Source organism: Panthera onca, chromosome D4 (genome assembly GCF_046562875.1).
Source record: "Panthera onca isolate mPanOnc1 chromosome D4, mPanOnc1 haplotype 2, whole genome shotgun sequence".
In the NCBI taxonomy this organism is placed as follows: Eukaryota; Metazoa; Chordata; class Mammalia; order Carnivora; family Felidae; genus Panthera; species Panthera onca.
In genome coordinates, this window is record NC_138351.1 from 90,019,468 (window position 1) to 90,037,520 (window position 18,053).

At 51.1% G+C, this 18,053-nt stretch overlaps 1 protein-coding gene across 1 annotated transcript in view; it reads right to left on the bottom strand.

Moving 5' to 3' along the window:
• Positions 1 to 11,766: 11,766 nt before the first annotated feature.
• The window catches only part of RAPGEF1 (Rap guanine nucleotide exchange factor 1), a 131,400-nt gene continuing 125,113 nt past the window's right edge, over positions 11,767 to 18,053 (bottom strand). Inside the window, exons 22-28 of the mRNA XM_060608311.3 lie at positions 17,953 to 18,047; positions 16,684 to 16,762; positions 16,492 to 16,593; positions 15,363 to 15,460; positions 14,199 to 14,327; positions 12,286 to 13,961; positions 11,767 to 12,214 (exon numbers count right to left, since the gene is read on the bottom strand). Coding sequence (XP_060464294.1) covers positions 13,811 to 13,961; positions 14,199 to 14,327; positions 15,363 to 15,460; positions 16,492 to 16,593; positions 16,684 to 16,762; positions 17,953 to 18,047 — 654 coding nt within the window. The 3' untranslated portion in view covers positions 11,767 to 12,214; positions 12,286 to 13,810. The remainder of the gene's footprint in view (positions 12,215 to 12,285; positions 13,962 to 14,198; positions 14,328 to 15,362; positions 15,461 to 16,491; positions 16,594 to 16,683; positions 16,763 to 17,952; positions 18,048 to 18,053) is intronic.

Genomic DNA, 18,053 nt, shown 5'->3' on the forward strand with positions numbered 1-18,053 from the left:
TGGTCATGATGTGTTCTTTTTATGTATCACTAGATTCGGCTAGTGTCTTATTTAGGAGTTTTTACATCTGTGTTCGTGAGTGAAGTGGTCTGTAATTTTCATTCTTGTTATGGTTTTGGTATCAGAGTTATGTTGGCCTCATCACAAGAGTTGGGAAGTGCTTCTCATTTTCTTCTTTCTTTCTTTCTTTCCTTTTTTCTTCTTTTTTTTTAAGTGTTGTATAAAATTAAGAGTCATTTCTTACATGCACCTGAGAGAAGTATGTTAAACCCTCTCACCAGGGGGCACCTGAGTGGCTTAATCAGTGAAATGTCTGACTCTTGATTTCGGCTCAGGTCATGATCTCACAGTTCGGTTCATAGGATCAAGCCCCGTATTCAGGCTGTCAGTGCCTCTCACCAGGATCACAGATTCATCTGTTTGATCTTGTAGTTCTGCTGGCTTTTGCTTTAAATATTTTGAGGCTATGTAATTAGATGCATACGGATTTAAACACTAAGTCTTTGGTTTGAATGTACTTCACATATTCTCAGCTGTGTCTTTGTAACTCTAGTAATGCCTTTTGCTTTAAAGTCTACTTCTGATATTGATAGGGCCATGCTAACTTTTTGGGGGACTGTATTTGTGGAATGTATCTTTCCCCAATTTTTACATATATAGATAGATATATACATATCTATCTATATGTATATCTATGTATATAATTTTTTAAAAATTTTTTTTGAGAGAGAGTGAGCGTGAGCTGGGTAGGGGCAGAGAGAGAGAATCCCACACAGGCTCTGCACTGTCAACCAAAGCCTGATGCGGGGCTCAGACTCATGCACTGTGAGATCATGACCTGAGCTGAAATCAAGAGTTGGATGCTTAACCAAGCCACCCAGGTGCCCCTTTACTTTTTTTTTTTTTTTTAAGTTTATTTGAGAGAGCACATGTGCACATGTATGAGTGGGCGAGGGGGAGGGAGGGAGGGGGAGAGAGAGAGAGGGAGGGAGGGAGGGAGGGAATTCTAAGCAGGCTCTGTACTGTCAGCACAGAGCCTGATGCAGGGCTTGAACTCACAAACTGAGATCATGCCCTGAGCCGACTGAGCCACCCAGATGCCCCTCCCTCCAATTTTTACTTTCAACCTTTCCATATCTTTATATTTTGGACAGATACATCTTGTTAACAGCATGTACATTAAAAAAAAAATAATAGTCTGATGGCCTGTCTTTCAATGGGAGAATTTAGTCCGTTTAGTGTTTTTTTGTTTTTGTTTTTTTTTTTTAAGATTTTAAAGTAATCTCTATACCCAAGGCGGGGCTCGAAATCACAGCCCTGAGACCAAGAGTCCCGGGCTCCGCCGACTGCCTCTGTTTAATGTGGTTAAAAAGTGGGTTTGAATCCACCATCTTCTTTGCTTCCTTCTGGCCCCACCTGTGCTCTGCTTCCTGCCTCCTGCTGGACAGGCCATTGTTGTCTTTCCCATCCCTTCCCATCAGCCTGGCAACGAGACGTCCTTTCGCGGTTTCTTTCTGTGGATCCCCAGAAGTCACAGGTGGCACTCCAGACTTCTCGAAGTCAAGTGTTTTAGCATCTTCTTCCTAGACAATCCAAGAAGCAATTCGAGAATACCTCCATGCATCCCCTTCCTGGGCCCCACGCCCCTGCTCCCTCTGTTGATTCTTGATCTTTCAAGCCCCAAAGACACTATTTATACAGTTAATGCTCATTAAGGTTTAGCTACGTGTCAACTGGTTTTTGTTGATTCCCTCTCACGTGTCAGACCTTCCATTTTGGGGTCATCTTCCTTCTGCCCGAAAACACCGTTTTGCCTTTGCTTGGTGTAAGTCTGAGGATGAAGCCTGGTTTCGGCTGACACTCTCTTGGTTTCTACCTTCACTCTTGAAAGGTATTTTGAGTGGAGAGAGCAGTGTGGGTGGGTGGGTGGTTTCTTTCAGCATTTGAAGATCTCATCCCATCGACTTCTGTCCCAGCTGCTTCTGCTGAGGACTCTAACTGCTGTACCTTTGAAGCCAATGTGTCCTTTTTTTCACTTCTCTGCTTAAACGTGTTTTGTTTTTTTTTTTTTTTTTTTTTTGTCTTTAGTTTTCAGAAGTTGAACCATGCTGTGCTTAGAGATTTCTTTTTAATTATCCTGCTTGGGATAAAGCTTCTTCGATCTAGGGCTTGGTTTTTTTCAGTCAAGGACCAATCAGGAGACGTAAAGGATGGAGTAATTTGAAGAGAGAAAGATTAATATAAAGAACTATTACTGATGACGGGAGAGAGCTGTGAAGGTAGAAAGAGAATGCTGAAGTCACCCTCAGGCTGAAGGTGACCACCCAAGGAAGGCAAACATAGAAGGGCCCAGTTCCCAAGGCTGGGATTCAGAAGTTCCCGGTGTGGCTGTAAAGAAACTCACTGTGTTGTGCAGACCAGAGCTGGGTCAGAGCTGGACGAGCAGGACTGACCCCTTGGAGGTACAGATGGGCCATGCTGGTAGGTGAGTGTGCATGTGGAGCTGGGGGTGGGGAACTTACCTGCTGGCAGGGTGGCTCATTCCCTGAGGTGTGCACGGTCCACGTCTGGGGAGCCACAGTGAGGTGCTTACCAAGCCAGGGCTGAGCTGCAAGCTTGCTGGGGGGCTGCAGGGTGTGGGTACCTGGCTGCATGTCTCCCTGCACACGCCTGTAGCAGCCACGTGGGCAGAGCAAGAACGACCCGAGCACCATGACCACAGCCCCCACCCCGTCCTGCCGTGTCCCTCCAGGGCTCTCCACTGACAAAACACTGCTCACTACAGAACAGCAAGTAAAGGGTAGACCTGGGCATGAAAAGCAGGAAATTGAAAACTGGCACAATCCGTTTTGGAAATTGAGATTTTTTTTTAAATAGCTTTGTTGAACTAGAATTTACAGATTGTAAGCTCATCCTGAGTGTGCAATTATTTTTAATAGTGTTACCATCATCACGATCCGGTTTTTAAACCAATCCCACACCCCAGAGATGCCTCGTGCGTTTGCCGTCCATCCCTTGGCACTCCCGGGCACCCAACGACTGGCTTTTGGTCTCTAGATGTGCCTTTTCTGCGCATTTCATGTAAATGGTAGCATGTGAGATGCAGTCTTTTGCATCCGTTTTTGAGGTCCCTCCATGTTGTAGCATGGCAGGCCGTTTTCTTATTAAACAGCATCCCACTGTGTGGAAATACCACGTTTGCTCATCCTCTTACGAGCTGGTGGACATTCAGAGGGTTTCCACTTTGAACAATTCGCTGTTACGAACAATGATGCTGCTCTGTACACGGTCTCTGCTCTAGCCTTCCTCCTGTTCTTCTGGTGCTCGTTAATACTGTGACCTCGCAGGCCCAGGTCTTTTCCTACCTGTTGTGTCTGTCCTTTTGTCTCCTGATGCTTCATTCTACGACTACAGCTCCTCCTCTGTCTCCAGGTCACTAATTCTGTTCAACATATTCATGGCGTTCTTCTCAGCAGTTAATGTTTATTTTGGTTTTGGATTTTCTGCTTGTCCTCTGTATTTTCCAGTCATTCACCTAAATTCTCAATCTCGCCTTACTCCTAGAATAGGCCAGGCACTGTGCTTTCAAAATCCCAGCCCCTGTGGTCTTTTTCTGTTCATGCTTGTCTCCTTGGGTCCCTGGTTATTTCTTATTGTATATGAAAAACTAAGGAAATAATCTGAGGCCTAGGATGATGTTAACCTCCTCCAGTGAGGCTTTGTATTTGCTTCTGGCAGGTGCCTGAGACACCAGCGGTCCACTTTGGGGATTGAGAGGACTGGAAGCATGCTCCGTCCCCAGGAGGACCAGTATGTACTTGTCTCCCTTCCACCTGGAGGGTACTTCCTTGGGGTCTCAACTCTAGGCATGGTGAGTTCTGGACTTTTATTTTAAATTTCCGTTTGTCAGAAGTGCCACAGAGCTTCTCAGCCATCTCTTCTGGAATTGGCAGGCACCTTGAACTGTGTGGTCCCACATGTCAGGCTCACCTCCCTGTACTATCTCCCCCTGAATCCCGGCCCAGTAATTCATCAGCTGCTTGCTTTCTGATGAATTTAGGCAGTGATTAAAAATATTTTGTACAGGTTTTCTAGCAGGCTGGCTGGTCTGAATTACTGAGTCTGCCATTACCAGAAGTAGAAATTCTTATACATTTTTAGAATAAACTTATTAAGGACCATATGACATCCCTGTGGTCTTTTTTCTGGAATACTTTAGAATGTATACATTAACTGAGGAATAATTGACATCTTTAAGAAAGCCAATCTTTCTGTCCGTGAAATTTGTGTATCTCTCAATTTATTAAAGTCTTCATATTTTAAATAAAATCTTATTTTTTAAATTTATGTAGGTAGGTATAATTGAGACACAGCATTATGTTTCTGGTGTACGAGGTAAGGATTCAATATATGATACTGTGAGATGATCACAGTAAGCCTAGTAACTAATGATATAGTATATCATTACTATATAGTTATGAATGTTTTTCCTTGTGACCATGACTTAAGATCTATCGTCGGCAACTTTGAAGTATGCAACACAGTGTTGACTGCAGTCACCATGCTGTATGTTACAGCCCCAAGACTTATAACCAGAGGTTTGTACCTTTTGACCCCTTCACCCACTCCTCCTACCCTCCACTCCCTGCCTCTGGCAGCCACCAGAACATGCAGTGAACCGTGGGGACACATGTATTTTTTCGAATTAGTGTTTTTGTTTCTTTGGACAAATATCCGTAAGTGGAATTTCTGGATCATGTGGTATTTCTATTGTTTTATTTTTTTAATGTTTATTCATTTTTTGAGAGACAGAGTGTGAGCGGGGGAGGGGCAGAGTGCGAGGGAGACACAGAATCCAAAGCGGGCTCCAGGCTCCGAGCTGTCAGCACAGAGCCCGATGCGGGGCTTGAACTCACGAACCACGAGATCATGACCTGAGCTGAAGTCAGATGCCTAACTGACTGAGTGCTTAACTTATCTGGGTGCCCCATGGTAGTTCTATTTTTAATATTTTGGGAACCTCCATGCTGTTTTCCATAGTGGTTACACCAGTTTACATTCCCATCAGGGCACGAGGGTTCCCTTTTCTCCACATCCTCACTAACACTTGTGCCTTGTATTCGGTACTAGCCACCCTAATGGGTGTGAGGCGGTATCTCACTGCAGTTTTGATTTGTATTTCCCTGATGATGAGTGATTCGGAGCATCTTTTCATGTGCCTGTTGACCATTTGTAGGTCTTCTTTTAAAAAAAATTTTTTTTTAAATTTTTTTTTTTTTTTTTTTTTTAACATTTATTTATTTTTGAGACAGAGAGAGACAGAGCATGAACGGGGGAGGGTCAGAGAGAGGGAGACACAGAATCTGAAACAGGCTCCAGGCTTTGAGCTGTCAGCACAGAGCCTGACGCGGGGCTTGAACTCACGGACCGCGAGATCATGACCTGAGCCGAAGTCGGCCACTTAACCGACTGAGCCACCCAGGCGCCCCAAAAAAAATTTTTTTTAAATGTTTGTTTATTTTTGACAGAGAAAGACAGAACATGAATGGGGGAGGGGACGGTCAGAGAGAGAGAGGGAGACACAGAATCTGAAGCAAGCTCCAGGCTCTGAGCTGTCAGCCCAGAGCCCAACACAGGGCTTGAACTCATGGACCGTGAGATCATGACCTGAGCCGAAGTTGGATGCTCAACCGACTGAGCCACCCAGGTGCCCCCATTTGTATGTCTTCTTTAGAAAAATGTCTCTTCAGATCCTCTGCCCGTTTTTTAAATCACATGGTTTTTTGCTAGTAAGTTGTAGGGGTTCTTTATATATTTTGGATATTAGTCCCTTATCAGGTACGATTTGCAAGTGTTTTCTCCCATTCAGTTGTCTTTCACCTTGTCGATGGCTTCTTTGGCTGTGTAGCAGCGTTTTTAGTTTGGTATAGTTCTGCTTGCTCATTTGTACTTTTTGTTGCTTTTGCTTTTCGTGTTAAATCCAAAACGTCATTGCCAAGACTGATGTCAAGGAGATTTCTGCCTGTATTTTCCTCTAGAAGTTTTATGGTTTTAGGTCGTAGTTCAGGTCTTTAGTCCACTTTGAGTTAATTCTTGCGTGTGGTGTAAGATAGCGGACACTTTGTTCTTTGGCACGTGGCTGTTCAGTTTTCCCAACGCCATTTATTAAAGAGGCTCTCATTTCTCCTTTGTATATTCTTGGCTCCTCTGCTATAAATCAGTTGACCATATATGCATGAGTTTATTTATTTCTGGGCTGTTTCATTGATTTTTGTGTCTTTGTTTTAAATTACAATCTCTTTGATATGGTATAAAATCAGGGAGTGGGATGCTTTGTTCTTTCTCAAGATTGCTTTGGCTATTCAGGGTATTTTGTGGTTCCATACATGTTTGAGGATCTCTTTATTTCTTTTGAAAATGGCATTGGGATGTTGAGAGGGACTGCACTGAATCTGTACATTGCTTTGGGTAGTACAGACATTTTAGCAGTATTCTTGTGACCCATGACCATGGGATAGCTTTCCATTTATTTGTGTCTTCAATTTCTTTTATTAATGTCTTCTCATTTTCAGTGTACAGGTCTTTCCCTTTCTTGGTTAAATTTATTTTTAGATATTTTACTCTTTTTGATGCAATTATGTTATTAATGTCTCTAATAGCTCATTATTAGTGGATAGAAATGCAATGGATTTTTGTTTATTGATTTTGCACCCTGCAATTTCAATGAATTCATTCATTAGTCTTAAGGTTTTTTGTGGAGTTTTTAGAGTTTTCTGTATATAATCTGAGGGGCAAATGATATATCCTATATATACAGATATATTCTGTATATAACATCATCTGTGTATAATATCATCTGATTTCGGCTCAGGTCATGATCTCACAGTTCATGAGTTTGAGCCCTGCATCAGGCTCTGTGCTGATAGCTCAGAGCCTGGAGCCTGCTTTGGATTTTGTGTCTCCCTCTCTCTCTGCCCCTCCCTTGCTCATGCTGTGTCTCTCAAAAGTAAATAAACATTAAAGAAGAAAAAAAAATATATATCCTGTCATCTGCAAATAGTTTTACTTCTTCTTTTTCAATGGGGATGCCTTTTATTTATTTATTTTTTTTGTCTAATTGCTGTGGCTAGGACTTCCAATACTATTATGAATAAAAGTGTTGAGAGTGGGCATCCTTGACTTGTTCCTGACCGTAGAGGAAAAGCTTTCAACTTTTCACCAGTGAGTATGATGCTAGCTGTGGGCTTGTCGTATATGGTGGTCTTTATTATGCTGAGGTGTATTCCCTCTGTACCCACTTTTGTTGAGAGGTTTTATCATAAATGGATGTTGAATTTTGTCAAATACTTTTTCTGCATCTATTGAGATGAGTTTAGGATTTTTTTCCCCTCTATTTTGTTAACGTAGGGAGTGTATCCCATTGATTTTTGTGTATACTGAATCATCCCTGGAATCTCATTCCACTTGGGTCATGGCGCATGATCCTTTTAATATATTGCTGAATTTGGTTTGCTAACATTCTATTGAGGAGGTTTGCATCTATGTGGATCAGGGCCATTGGCCTATGGTTTTCCTGTGGCACCCTGGCCTGGTTTTGGTCGCAGGGTAAGGCTGGCCTCACAAAAGGAATGTGGAAGTCTTCCCTCCTCTTCTACTTTTTGAAAGCATTTGAGATGAATTGGTGTTCATTCTTGGAATGTTAGGTGGAATTCACCAGTGAAGCCATCTGGTTCTGGACTTTTGTTTGTTGGGAGGTTGGGTTTTTGTTTTGTTTTGTTTTGTTTTTTAGTTTATTTTGAGAGCGAGAGAGTGTGTGCGTGTGCAAGTGAGGGAGGGGCAGAGAGAGAGAATCCCAGGCAGGCTCCACACTGTCAGTACAGAACCTGACATGGGGCTCAGACTCATGAACTGTGAGATCATGACCTGAGCTGAGATCAAGAGTCAGACACTTAACTGACTGAGCCATCCAGGTGTTCCTATTGGGAGGTTTTTGGTGAATGAACTGACCTTACCATTTTGAGAGAGAGAGAGAGAGAGCACAAGTGGGGTGGGGCACAGAGAGAGGGAGCGAGAATCCCAAGCAGGCTCCATGCTGTCAGTGTGGAGCCTGATGTGGGGCTTGATCCCACAAATAGTGAGATCATGACCTGACCTGAAATCAAGAGTACAACGCTTAACTGCCTGAGCCACCCAGGTGTCCCTGTTCCTATTTTCTACACCCGCATGATTTTGTCTTGGTAGGTTATATATTTCTAGGAATTTATTCACCTCTTCTAGACTGTCAAATTGTTGGCATATGGGTGTTCTTGGTTGTCTTTATGACCCTCTGTTTCTGTGGTATGTTATAACATCAATTTTTAAGCTCTGCACCCAGTGTGGGGCTTGAACTGATGATCCCAAGGTCAAGAGTTGCCTGCCCTACCCACTGAGCCAGCCAGGTGCCCCTCCCCCGCCCCTCGCCTTTTTTAGCTGTAACATTTTCATTAGATTGAGTACTCTGTTGGTGAGTCTATTTTGTTCATCTTTTCAAAGGATCAGCTCTTCGTTTCATTCATCTTTCCTATTATCTTTTTAGTTTCAATTTTATGTATTTCTGATCGTTTCCTTCCTTCTCCTAACTTTGGGCTTCATTTGTTCTTTTTTCTAGCTCCTTGACGGTAAAGCCGGGTTGTTTTAATCTCTTCCTGTCACCTCCCCTCTCAGAACCGCATCTGCTGTGCCGCACACGTTTGGCATGCTGTATTTCTGTTTTCGTTTCTTCAAGGTATTTTCGGATTTTTCCTTGGAACCAGTGGTCGTGCAGTAGTACTGTGTTGTTTACTCTTGGCAGAACGCTTTTCCAGTTTTCTTTTTGTAACTGATTTCTAGTCGGATTCTGGTCAGAAAAGATGCTTGACAGGATTTCAATCTTAAATTCATTAAGGCTTGTTTTGTGGCCTAACCTCTATGTTCCTTCCACGAGCGCTTCAAATGGTGTATTGTTGCTTTTGGATGGCACGTTGGATTTAAGTCCATCTGGTCTCCTGTGTCCTTTAAGGCTGATGGTCCCTTGTTGGTTTTCTATTTGGATGATTTGTCCATTGATGTGAGTGGGGCACTTAAATCCTGTATTATTCTATTGCTGTCCCTTCCACCCTTTAGGTCTGTTAATACTTGCTTTATATATAGGTGTCCTTTGTTGGGACAAAGGTCCTTTGAAGTACCTAGTACCTTAAAGACTTGATAGTAGCATAAACGGGATCTTTTAAGAATTGTTTTTTAATTACTGACTGTATATAGGAACATATTCAATCTTTTATCTGACTGTACAGCTAACTATCTTGGTAGATTAAGTTTTTAAAAAAATTTTTAATATTTTTTTTTTGAGAGAGAGACAGAGCACGAGCAGGGGAGGGGCAGAGAGAGAGAGAGACACAGAATCTGAAACAGGCTCCAGGCTCTGAGCTGTCAGCACAGAGCCCGACGCAGGGCTTGAACTCTGGAATGGAGAGCTCATGACCTAGACTGAAGTCGGACACTTAACCGACTGAGCCACCCGGATGCCCCATTTCTTTTTTTTCTTTTTTAAAGTAGGCTCTATGTCCAATGTGGGGCTTGAACTCACGACCCTGAGATGAAGAGTCGCATGTTCTACCGACTGAGCCAGCCAGGCGGCCTGGTAGATTTGCTTAGTAATCCCTTATTTTTCTTTTCCAGCAGCATTCACTAGGATCTCCAGTACAACAAGTAGACAACATGGTGGTAGGATTCTTCCCTCGTTCTGATTTTAAAGGAGCTGCTCTGAGTATTCCAACATTAAGTATAATGTTTGCATGGGATTTTGGAAGGTAACTTTTACCAGATTAAGAAAGGTTTTGATTTCTAAGAGGTTTAAACAAAAATTATGGGTGTTCCATTTCTAACAAAGGTCCTAATGACGACTGAGGGGATTATATGGCGTTCTTCCTTTGTTAGTGTGTTTCATTCAGGAGTGGCCAGGCCGTGTCATGAGACCTTACGAACCTTGAAATCTCAGAGGCTTAGCACAAGTTCGTTTTTTCTTCATGTCAGGTCTAGTGGGGGCGGCCCCGGTCTGGTTTCCCTCGGACACTTGGGACTCTGCCATCTTGTGCCGGGAATCTAAGGGTGTCACGGTGAGGAAAGAGTGGGCATGAAGGTGGCACGCATGCTGTGCCCGGCCCACGGGGACACATGTCTGGCTCTGAGGGGCCTGCCTGCGAGGGGCTGGGAAGCAGAGTGTTCCCCTGCGCCCGGGAAGGAGAGGCGGCTAGATGGGAGCACCCGAAGAAGGCATCTAGTGCACGAGGTCTAGTCTGTTCACTGGCGTACGGACATTCCGTCCCTGCACCCAAGGGAGAGTGCCGATTTTTACACACTGTTGGCTTGGGGTTGCCAAGATTATTTTAGAAGTTTCGTGCAAGTATTTGCCTGTAGTTTTTTTTGGACAGTCGTCTTGGGTTTGATGTCAAGACTGTATTCCACTCAGAACGAGTTGAGAAGTGTTTCCCCTTCTGTTCTCGGGGGTGTGCAGGTAAGCCTGAAGCTATTTGTTTGGCACGAATCACCTGTTAAGCCTGTCTGGACTTGACGTCTGTGAGTGGATTTCAAACCAGATTGAATTTCTTTAATGTCAAGAACCTCTTCTTCAGGGCCGTTATCATGGCCCGAATACTTCACTTGTGGGGATTTTCAGTTAAGAGGACTGAAGGGGTCTGCAGAGTGCTTGGTCCGCAGGATCTACGTGTATGCGAGTGATGAGGGAGGTGGCGGCTTGCCAGACCTCTTCCAGGTCCCGCCTCGCTGGGCTCTCACCTTATGAGGTGGAAGATGACAATACCCCTACTGTCGGCTGCAGAGACCAGGAAGTGGAGAAGGGGCCGCTTACCTAAGGTCTCTGGGCTTATCAGCTGCGGAACCAGAGAACAGTGCAAGGCCACTGCACCCGCAGAAGACCGGCCCTGCACATGGACCTAAGGTCTGAACGGGGGTGGGGGCAGCTAGGGGGAGGGTCCCTCTCAGGTCATCTGAGCATCCTGAGTTGCTGGGCCAGACGTGCAGATTCCCAGGCCCCTCTGGGGGTGTCAGTGGAGCCCAGGCATTTAACCAGGATGGGCGGTAGCAGCCAGGCCTTGCGGCTCTGGTCGGCAGGCTCAGTGCACCCATCTGCACCTGGCCCGTTACCTGCCAGTCACCTGCAGGGGGGGGTGGGGCCAGACCAGGCTGGTTCTTGGTATTGTCGGCTAGTGGAGGACTCAGGACCGCTCTTCTCTCTTTCTCTTGGACACCGGGATGTGGGCAGGACAGTGAAGGGGGTGACACACAGGCTGGAAATAAGTCCGATGGCTCACCTTAAATGGAGGAGACCTAGCCCACCTCAGATAGAAAAGACCGGAACTTGGCTGTTTCCAAGCCCGTGTGTGCGGCCTTGTGAGTGGCAGGCGGATGGAATCTTGCAGAGGGTGCACCTTCAGAGACCAGCTTTAGGGGCTTTGGAAAGTAGCCCTGGGTACCTCTGTGCCCCCTGAACTCGACCTTAGAAATTTCAGTTTTTTTAGGATGCTGGGTTTGAGGGAGCAGTATAGGGCTTGTGCATCAATCTGCTTCTGAAGCCCCAGGCCTAGGAGGGAAAATCCCAGATAGGGACTGGTGACCTCTATCCCCGCCCCTGCCAAAACCACCCGGCCCCAGCACGCGGGCCCCAGGACTGGGTATGTTACTGCATCCTGCCGGAGGCCCCGCCTGTGTGGAGGCAGCTCGGACTGTCGCTTGGACGCTTTCATCTGTGTTTATTTTCCTCTCATATAAAAGTTACAGGTTTGAAATGTCTGCAGGAAGATGCTATCAGCCAGGTTAGTGGGGGATATATGTATCTTACAACGAACGTCGCGGGGGCAGGGGTGTGTGTGGAGGCGCTTCTGGAGAGCTGGGCTCGTGCTGACCTGGCGTGTGCCTGCCCTGCCGCTGGCCCCGGCCCCACCTGCAGGTGAGAATGACTTTCCTCCCGAGGCAGAAAGTCACGGGCAGGCTGCGGTGACGGCACAGGGTCTGCAGCTCCCAGAGCCCTGAGGGCGCCTCAGCGAGGCACAGGGTGGGAAGCCCGTCAGCCAATAAGTTAAGCGCACGTTGCCCCTGCGGTCCTCACACAGGGTCGCCCTGACACACGGGCCCCTCGTCCCCGCCATGCTGCCTCCCCCTGCCTGGCCCGTTGCTCGGACTGCCCAGGGCTCCGGGGGGAGGGCAGGTAAAGCCCCCTCCCCCCGCCCCAGCCCATGCCGGGGGCCAGACCCTGACCACGGACACCCACCTGACCACGTGTGTGGCGGAGACACGGCGTCAGTTATTTGTGGCACGGTGGCCCCGTGCGTGCACACGACAGCATCCAGCGGAGCTGGGGCGGAAGGAGGCGTGACGGGAAGGGAGAGGACAAGACTGCAGCGAGAGGTTCCAAGTGGGAAGCAAGCCCACCCTCAGCACTGAACCACACACTTTAAACAAGAAAGTGACACGTTCCGGCCTGTGGCCCCAAGATCGCCACCAGAGGGGCGTCACTGGCATTTCACAGATGTTCCCCCCTCCATATACAGGACCACAAACAAGAGTGAAGGGAGCTGTTCGAAACCCATGAGGGACTCAAATGGACTGGTCGTTTAGGAAGTTAGATCCCGGCATTTGCTTGACCAAGTCCCGAGCCCAGGAGAAGCGAGCGCTCAGCCGCAGACCAGGACACGAGAGGCGTGGGGGCAGCCACCCGGCCCCTCTGTGTGCGGAGAGCTCCCTGCCTCGGACCGTCAACCTCAGCAGCGAGAGGGGTTTCCAACAAGGAAGACGCTCTGCCGGAGGAGAACGCAAGCCTGCCCCGCGTAGACACCGCCGTAGCCAGGCCGGGCCCTGTCCTCTCAGGGCGGAGCAGCCCTGGCTCCACCCGATGGAGGCAGGTAGGAGGGGAGCCCACGGGGCAGGGGGGACAGGAGATGGAGTTTAAGGCACACAGCAAGCGACAGAGGAGGGGGCCGCGGGCCTTCCCCAGGACAGAAACACCCCTCCGCTCTCCACATTCACTCCCCCGGGAGCTCCCGGCCCCAGCTCAGATAAAACCGAAGTCCTCCCTTGCTCCTCCCTCTGCCCACTCCCCAGAGCGCTAGGTGACGGGGGCGATGAAGGGACAGACGGGGGACCACCGTGAGGGCCAGTACCGTGATGGGGAGCACCAGCTCGGGGCCTGCTGAAAGGCCACCTGCCGGAAGAACCTTTTGGGGCCACATCCGAAGCTCACGCCATTTTGCATGTTAAAAAGCAGGGCGGGGAAGTGGAAGGAGCCTCCCCGGGTCTTCTCTGCTCTCTGCCCACCCGACCAGAAGTCCCCTTCATTCCAGGTCACTGGGAGTCCAGCCCCCCCGCCTTGCGAGGGTCCTCTACCTGTGTGTCACGTCAGCAGATCCAGGACCGGGGTGGGGGGGGGGGGGCGAAGAGGCCGCAATTCCCCCCCCACCCTGTCTGCTGACATCCCTGTGCTGTTGCCAGGCGGGGGAGGGGTGCGGAGGGGGACACAGAAGTGAAAGCAGAAACCAACACCACGGGTTCACAAATCGGGAACGAGACCCGCCTGCTGGCTCCGCTGCGGGCCTGGCGTCCGCTCCCGTGGGGCCGGGAGGCTGCCGGGGCTCCCGCCCGTCACAGCCGAGGGCTGGCTGGGCCTCGGGGCCAGGACGCGTGCAGCCTGCCCGGGGACAGGTCCAACGTCCCTCCCGGTCTCGGAGCCGCCCTCGGGGCCCCTCTCGAGCCGCGTTCTCCTCGCTCGTGCCACCCGCTTCTAGGTTTTCTCCTCCCGGTCTGTTTTTCTCCTCGTTATGTTCCTGGGCTTGATCTTCAGAGACAGTTCCCACAGCGCCTCCTCCGCCAGGTGGTCGCTGAAGTCATTGAAGAAGTTGATGATGTCGTCGTTTCTCCGGATGTCGTAGTGCCTGTGGGGGGGTGGGTGGGGGGAAGGGCACCAGTCAGAGCCGGTGGGGGCTGCGTGCACCGTCCCGCCCCCAAGCAGGCCCCAGGAGGACACCCCGCTCCTCGGGACCCCCCCCCCCCCAACTGCTCTGGAGCCGCCGCCTACGTGCCGCGCAGGGAACAAGCAGGCCACCATCTCCGCGTGCGCTGAGCCTCACGGCCCGGCGGTCCCGTCCCCTCTGCTCGGCGGCGGTACTCACGCTTGCTGGAAGCATCGCATGCTGTCCAGGATGTTGAACTGCTGCCACCGTTTGGAAAAGTTCACCTTCCCGTCGATATAGTCTGGGTTTCCCAGGTGAACAAAGGTGAGGTCCTGCAGGATAAGCCCCCTGGGAGGAGGGAGAGGCCCAGTCACCGCCCCGGACGGCAGTCGGGGCCCGCTCGGGCCCGTGGGCTGCGCCCGGGCAGCGCGTCTGGGAGTGTGCGTGTCTTCCGGCGGGAGGTCCCGACCTCCGAGCTGTGGGTCCCCGGGAAAGCCAGCTCAGGTGCTGGACAAGCCTCGTCACGTTAACGAACAGGAAAGACATAACAGAGAGAGGCTCTCCAGGCCTCCCTCCCCACCGAGTCTCGGGTTTGGCTAACAGGTGAGGGAACACGCTTCTAACTACAGAGGACACGAAGCCACGAGGTGAGCGATGGGGCACCGACGATGCCCTCGCAGGAGCCCAGCCGGCCACCCCAACGGGAAAGCACGGTGGCAGCCGGTGAGGGCAGAAAGGCGAGTCAGCAAAGGGAGGGTCAGTGGCAGCAAGATCTGGATCTCCGAGCGTGAGGGCCCTGAGGGCAGCCCCAGCCCCGGGACACCACTGAGCCTTCTACCCCTCTCTCCGAGACTCCCAAGGTCTCCCAGCTTATTAAGGGCTCTGCTAACAAACCGGTCCCACTTTGATTTTTTCCGCTATTTCCCAGAAGATGCTTCTCCCCCAAAGCCCCGCTGAGTCCGTTCCGTACGGACACCTGGGGAAACCCTCTCTGAGCTGCTTTACGTGGCGTGCTCTCGGGGCCCTCGGCTTACTGTAACGTGCAGCCAAGGGTGAAGACCCCTCCCTGAGGTGGGGCTGGGGCGGGAGAAGTGGGATGGGGAGATGGGAGAGGTGCAACCCTTTTTAAAAAATATGTTTTGCATTTATTTTTGAGAGAGAGAGCACAACTGGGGGAGGGGCGGAGCAAGAGGGAGACACAGAATCCCAAGCAGACTCCAGGCTCTGAGCTGTGAGCACAGAGCCCGACACGGGGCTTGAGCTCACAAGCCGTGAGATGGACTGAGCCACCCAGGCGCCCCTGGTCTTAAAGTTAGAAGTAGAACTGTCTGGGTTGGAAACCCTTAAGGGAGGGTCTCTCTGAAGCAGCGAGGCTCTACTCACAGGTACGGGATGCAGGGGGGCTCCACCTCGGAGAGGGCGGCCCGGTAGGCGCGGAAGGAGGACGAGCTGTCGATCAGTGTGCAGTACTCGGCCAGGCCCTGCGCAGGCGGGACAGTGTGTGAGGGTGGGGACGCCAGCCCCTCCTCCCTGCCCGGCACCCCAGAGCCACAGCTGAGCGCCAGGGGCCCAAGTGGGCTTCTTCTGAAGCACACTGCGACCTGCATCATGCCCCGAGCCTGCCTCTGCTCCTCCCTGCACTCGAGGCAGTGACCTCCCTGAGCTGCCCTTTCGGCACGCAGGGTGGGGTTCTTGCCAGTCTCACCCCCAGCTTGTCTCTTCCCCCGATGTTTCACCTCCTCGGGAACCTCCTACGTGTTCCTGGAGCAGCTGTTGTGACTGTCCCACACTTCTCCATACGATACTGTCTTACAATTCTGTCCCCTTGTGTCACCCCTTGGGATGACACCTGAGTGGCCCAGCTGACACCCAGCCCCTAGGGGCTTTGCCTCTCTTAAGGAACCTCTCGACACAAGGATAAAGGTCCAGGTCCTTGCCAGACTCCTCCCTGCAAGGCCCTCGTGGTCCAGAGCAGGGCCCCTCCCCAGTGACACGGCCACGTCGGCCCCTGTCCTGCTGCTTGAAGGTGCCTAACTCCCAGTGTGTGCCCTTCCGTCCCCTCTGACAGGAATTCCCAGGATTTCCTTCTTCCCAGGAAACTCTTCCTACTTGGGTCTTGGTGTGATGGACACTCCCTCAGGGGGCTTCCCCGTCCCCAGGCCAGACCACCCCACCCTCCCCCTGGGGCACCTGCCCTAAAGAAACCATCCAATACGTCTCTAGCCTGTTCACAGTATGTCCGCAGTGACCAGTGTGGCCCCCCAGCCCAGAGCAGCCCCTCCAGGAGCACGGGTGGATGGGAGGAAGGAACAGGTGAAGCTGGGACCCAGATACGGGCCTGCAGCCCAGGTGGCAGGACCCTGTGAGGGGACAACCCCAGCACCAACCGCGAAGATCAGAGATGAGCCGCGGAGAACCCAGGTTGGGGGTGCAGAGCAGACATCTGTGTGCCTGCTGCCACAGCTGGCTCGCCAGGGGCCAGGCAGATCCTCCCTCCCCCGCAGCCACTCACCTCCGAGGTCTGTTTCTGCCACTCCAGCCTGCGGATGGGCGCCGAGTCCAGTGCTGAGAGGATGGCCAGGTAGGAGTTAAAGTTGTTCAGCTTCCGTAGGTGCTGCGGAGAGAGGGGAGGCCGTGAGGGGGGCCCCGGGGCCGCTGGGCAGGGCCCAGAGGAGCAGACTCTGGGCGGGGCGTCCGCGGTTACCTTCATGATCTTGATGAACTTCAACAGCAGCCGCTCCCTGTCCTGGGCTTTTTCTTGTAACATGATTATTGAGCGGACCCTGGGTAAATCAAAGAGAGAGAGAGATCACTGAGCTGAACAGTCTCCTCCCAGACCCCCAGGTGGTGCTGGTGGAGAGGGATGTGGATGCCTGCACTGAGTGCCCAGGGCTTTCGAGGCGCCAAGCACAGGCCCCCGTCTCTGCTCTCCAGGAGCTCACGGCATCGCAGGGATAGGCAGGAGGCCACACACCAAGACGGGGTCCTCCAGATGGAGGCGCGGGAGCATCAAAGGAGAGAGTTCCTGATGAGCACGGGCCGGGGCACCACTGGGGCTGGAAGTGCTCCTCAGGTGGCCTCCGGACTAGCCTAGGGGACGAGTGAGCACGTGGGGGAAGAGGCCGCCTTGAGGACCAGCAAAAGGCCAGCCTTGCATGAGGACGTGACAGGGGCCACAGCAGCCACTCGAGGAAGAGCCACCCCTGCTTCGTCTTAGGCACCTGCCCTGAGCACACCCTGAGGACCATGGCTCTGAAGGGCCCCGCCTGCACCTCCTCCTTGGAACCCCTGAGGATGCCCCACGGAGGCTTGCTACAGTTGAGCTGAGGAGAAAAACCAGCAAAGTGGGAGGTGACCCACGTTCTCTCCAAAAGGCAGTCCCCAGAGCCTTTTAACAAGTACTAGATGCTCTGTCGGTGGCAGCGGTGGATGGGGTGTGGCCGGGGCCAGGTGCAGGCCGCGTGGCTGCCACGGTCTGACCATCCTCCGTCCGATGCCGAGAGGCCATGGGCACCTTTGAGTCACATCTAGAAAAGCTAACAGTTCTGTTACACATTACAGTGTAAACACTTCGGACCTCATTCTGTGCTAAGAATTCAGGGCTTAAAGTATTAACAGAACACCCTCCTCAGCTGTTCTCTTTCAGGCAGAGGCCGGGTGAGGTTCAGCCTTGAGGCCGCCTGGGGGCTGGCAGTGACCAGTGCTGGACAGCACACTGAACTCCCCTGTCGCCACCCAGGGCAGACATTACCAATCGATCCTGGCACTCCCCAATCTCAGCCAGCCCTCCAGGTGGCCCCTTCCAACATGCAAGACCCACCCTGCCCTGTCCCTGCTCTTGCTCTTTTCCTGCAGTGCCCAATTAATGCCCAGGGCCTTGGCAGAAGCTGGGAGGGATGGAGGGGGCACCTCCTCCTTGCCCTCAGAGCGCTCTGTGGGGGACGGCGTGGGAACCCGCTCAGATGCGCCTTACCAGTAGGACATGTTGTTGAAGTGCTCCGTGAACTGGGTCAAGTTGGGGCTTTTCTCCTCATTCTGCTCTTTGGCCCAAAGCAAAACCTCAGGAATCTGAAA